At 36.7% G+C, this 3,567-nt stretch overlaps 1 protein-coding gene across 2 annotated transcripts in view; it reads right to left on the bottom strand.

Moving 5' to 3' along the window:
* Nucleotides 1-3,095, bottom strand: part of LOC119839234 (protein toll-like) — a 17,721-nt gene extending 14,626 nt beyond the window's left edge. The window contains exon 1 of one of the 2 annotated variants that reach the window (XM_038365454.1): nt 2,963-3,095. Coding sequence is in view for 1 of the 2 variants with exons in the window: in XM_038365453.1 (XP_038221381.1) it covers nt 2,879-2,907 (29 nt within the window). In the remaining variant the exon portion in view is untranslated. Of the gene's footprint in view, nt 1-2,878; nt 2,943-2,962 lie in introns of those variants that run through there. The other variant, XM_038365453.1, reaches the window with a different exon arrangement.
* Nucleotides 3,096-3,567: the final 472 nt, after the last annotated feature.

Genomic DNA, 3,567 nt, shown 5'->3' with positions numbered 1-3,567 from the left:
TCAGTAGTTTTTGCGTGAAAGAGCAACAAACACACACACATCCTTACAAACTTTCGCATTTATAATATTAATATTAGTAGGATTAGTAGGATTAAATTGTCTCATTAGCTCTTATACAGAGTAAACGTAAGGGAATTATTTAATGTCGATCCTAATCTATACTATTATTATAAAGCTGAAGAGATTGTTTGAACGCACTAATCTCAGGAACTACTGGTCCGATTTGAAAAATTCTTTCAGTGTTAGATAGCCCATTTATCGAGGAAGGCTATAAGCTATATATGTACCACGGATAAGAAGAACTCATGAAATTATTGTATTGTCATTATCCCTTATAAGTGGACAGCGCATCCGCAGAAGCTCAGCTCTGTTCAGGGTCGCTGGTGATCGCTGACCATCAGGTGGACCACCAGCTCAGTTGTCCGCTATAAGGGGCTCAAATAGGGAAAGTCTCATCATCATCATCATCACCAGCCCATATATATTCCCCCAGCTGGGACACAGGCCTCCTATGAGGGTTCAGACCATAATCCAGCACGCTGGCCAAGTGCGGGTTGGCAGATGTCACATGTCGTCGAACTTTTGATTCTTGGACTTATGGATGTTTTTCCTTCACCGTTTAAGCAGTGGTGATGTTAACTACATGCGCAGATAAATTGAACCACCACTGCTATAATAGGGAATAATAGGGAAAGTATATTCCATAACAATTGATTCTGTCCACACGGGCGAAGCTGCAGGCATTAGCTAGTATACATTGCGTTTGAGGGGCGTCTCCTGATAATGTTATCTATGTATACTATAATACAATGGTCGGAGGTCAAATTCTATACATTGAAGGTATTTAGAATTTTGTGGGGAGCTTATTGTCGATACTGAAGTGTAAAAAGAAAGAAAGAAAGAAAGTAAATACGTTTGGTTATGGTTGTGGTTCTTAATCATCTCAATAGATGTCGCGGGCCCCTTAGGCACATGAAACCGAAAGAGTAGAAGAAATAAGATTACTATGGCAGGATCACGGGTGGCCGAGAGGCTAGGCGTTGCTACGGTTAGGCAAGATACGCAGGTTCGAATCCTGCCTCGTGATCAAATTTTTTCTATTCTTTCAAAATTTCTCAAGTAAATACGTTTATTATGACACGTACAAAAATTTATTTTTGTTTAAAAAAAAATTCTGTGTGTCTGTATCTCGAATGAGAATCACGCAAAAACTACTGAACGGATTTCGATGAAACTCGGTAAGGTTACAGCACCTGCTCCGAGGAAGGATCTTATTTACATCTCCCGGAAATCGACACGGTCTCTGAGGGGGAGGGGTGAAAGTCAATCTAAGTATTTATGGAGAAACGCAAACGAAGTCGCGGCTACAGCTAGTTTATCTCTATAAATAAACATATAACCATATGCGCATCCGTTATTGCGTATTTCCATTGAAAACAGACGTACATGTGTTAGTTTATTTATATATAGCGATAAATCTCTACTAATATTATAAATGCGAAAATAACTCTGTCTGGTTTAGGGTTGAAAACGTAACATATAACGTTTTCACGCCTAAACCACTGAACCGATTTTGATGAAATTTGCTATGAAGATAGAACTAAACGCGGGAAAGGACATAGGATACTTTTTATCGCAAAAAAACGGTGGAAAGGGGTTGAAATAGGGAGGTTCCTTATTGTCAAACATAAAATCATGTAAGATTCTTTCACAGCGAAACCACTAAAGCAATTTAAATAAAAAAAAATAAACAAACAGTCTAGACCTGACGGAAAGACTGTAGGGGCAAACCAAGACCGCGGGCGAAGCCGCGGGCGGAAAGCTAGTATTAAAATACACCAGTGTAGTGTGTTAGTAGTGAAAATAGTAAGAGATAGATTGAAATATTATCCATATGGCTTGTTTATGCCTGTCACCTCCACCATCACTATCCTACTAATATAAATGCGAAAGTTTGTAAGGATGTGTGCGTGTTTGTTGCTCTTTCACGCAAAAACTACTGAACCGATTGCAATCAAAGTTGATACGTAGATAACTGGACAACTGGAATAACATATAGGCAACTTTTTATCCCGATAGTCCTGCGTGATACGGACTTACGCGGATTAAACCGCGGGGCGCAGCTAGTTAATTAATATTATAATTTACTAGCTTTAGCCCGCGGCTTCGTTTCGTTTAGGTTTCGTACGTACCAAATTTCATTGCAACCGGTTCAGTAGTTCTTGCGTGAAAGAGTAACAAACACATACATCCTTACAAACTTTCGCATTTACAATATTAGTAGGATAGGATAAGTGTATATGGACGCTTGTAGTACTGAGAAATAACGAATCACTGTTAATTTTAATACTGCCTATTCATTGGGATGTTATTCATGTAGTTAGGAGTCATAATTACCTAGACCTATCTACTGTGTGTATTACTACATGTTATCCCAGTTGTTCAGCTGTCTACGTACCAAATTTCATTGTAATCCGTTCGGTAGCTTTTGCATGAAAGAGCAACAAACACACACACAACCTTACAAACTTTCGCATTTATAATATTAGTAGGATTAGGATTGTTGTCAATAATAATTATACAAGTAAACAATAACATTAATTTTAAACTATTAATATTAAACGTTATTAACTCGAGTTTTAAATACTTAGTATTAAAATACTTATTTAAATCAGTTACATCCTCATCAATTATAATTCAATTTTCAAATACCAATATGATTTTCAAATAAATAAACATGACTTAAATTTTTCAATTTCGCGCCTTCATTCTACGAAATAGCTTCTGTAGTTTTTCACAATTATGGCACAGAATAAAAATACAGCACCCTCATAGAAATCATGAAATCAAACCATGCATTAAGATTCTTTTAGCATACTTTATCGTATCATCACAGCCCGAGGTCATTACAATATTGTTCAGTAAATACCGGTTTTAGGCTCCATAATCCAACATTAATTACCTTCAAAACACATTAATCACAGCACTAAATATCACAACACTATTATTGTATGATTTTATAAAATTCACCATAAATACAACGAAAAATATTAAAGTTTAAAAATTTAACACATTGCGTCAATGGAGTTTTGCAAACAACTAAATTGAGTAACAGAATACAAAAGCAACACGGATGTTGGGATTCTGTCACGCTCGCACGCGTAGTGAAATGCTATTTGCATCTCGCTTTAGTGGAACGTGCGAATCCATCTCACTTGTGCTTACTGTTATTTATACTGACATCTCTTTCCGTCATTACGGTTAAGTGTACGCGCAGAGTATTGTAGAGAGCGCAATCCATTGATCCTTTAGTATGATTGTTTTTAAGAAATGAATTGGAAGATCTTATGTAGACAGCAATGGAAAATAGAATCTACACAGGTTTCTGACCACGATTTCTCAAAGCAATTTCTCATACCACTGTGACTTGTACATTCTAAGGCAAATGAAATGATCAAGACAATTATGTGTTAATCCAGACCATGGTCTATTTCTGTACATCCAGATTCGATAAGCCATTTTTGCGTTTAAGAGTGACAAACATACAAATACACATTCTTACAAAGG

Source organism: Zerene cesonia, unplaced genomic scaffold, assembly GCF_012273895.1.
Source record: "Zerene cesonia ecotype Mississippi unplaced genomic scaffold, Zerene_cesonia_1.1 Zces_u010, whole genome shotgun sequence".
In the NCBI taxonomy this organism is placed as follows: domain Eukaryota; kingdom Metazoa; phylum Arthropoda; class Insecta; order Lepidoptera; family Pieridae; genus Zerene; species Zerene cesonia.
Note: the sequence above shows the minus strand (reverse complement) of the source record. Positions and strands in the feature narration are given on the sequence as shown.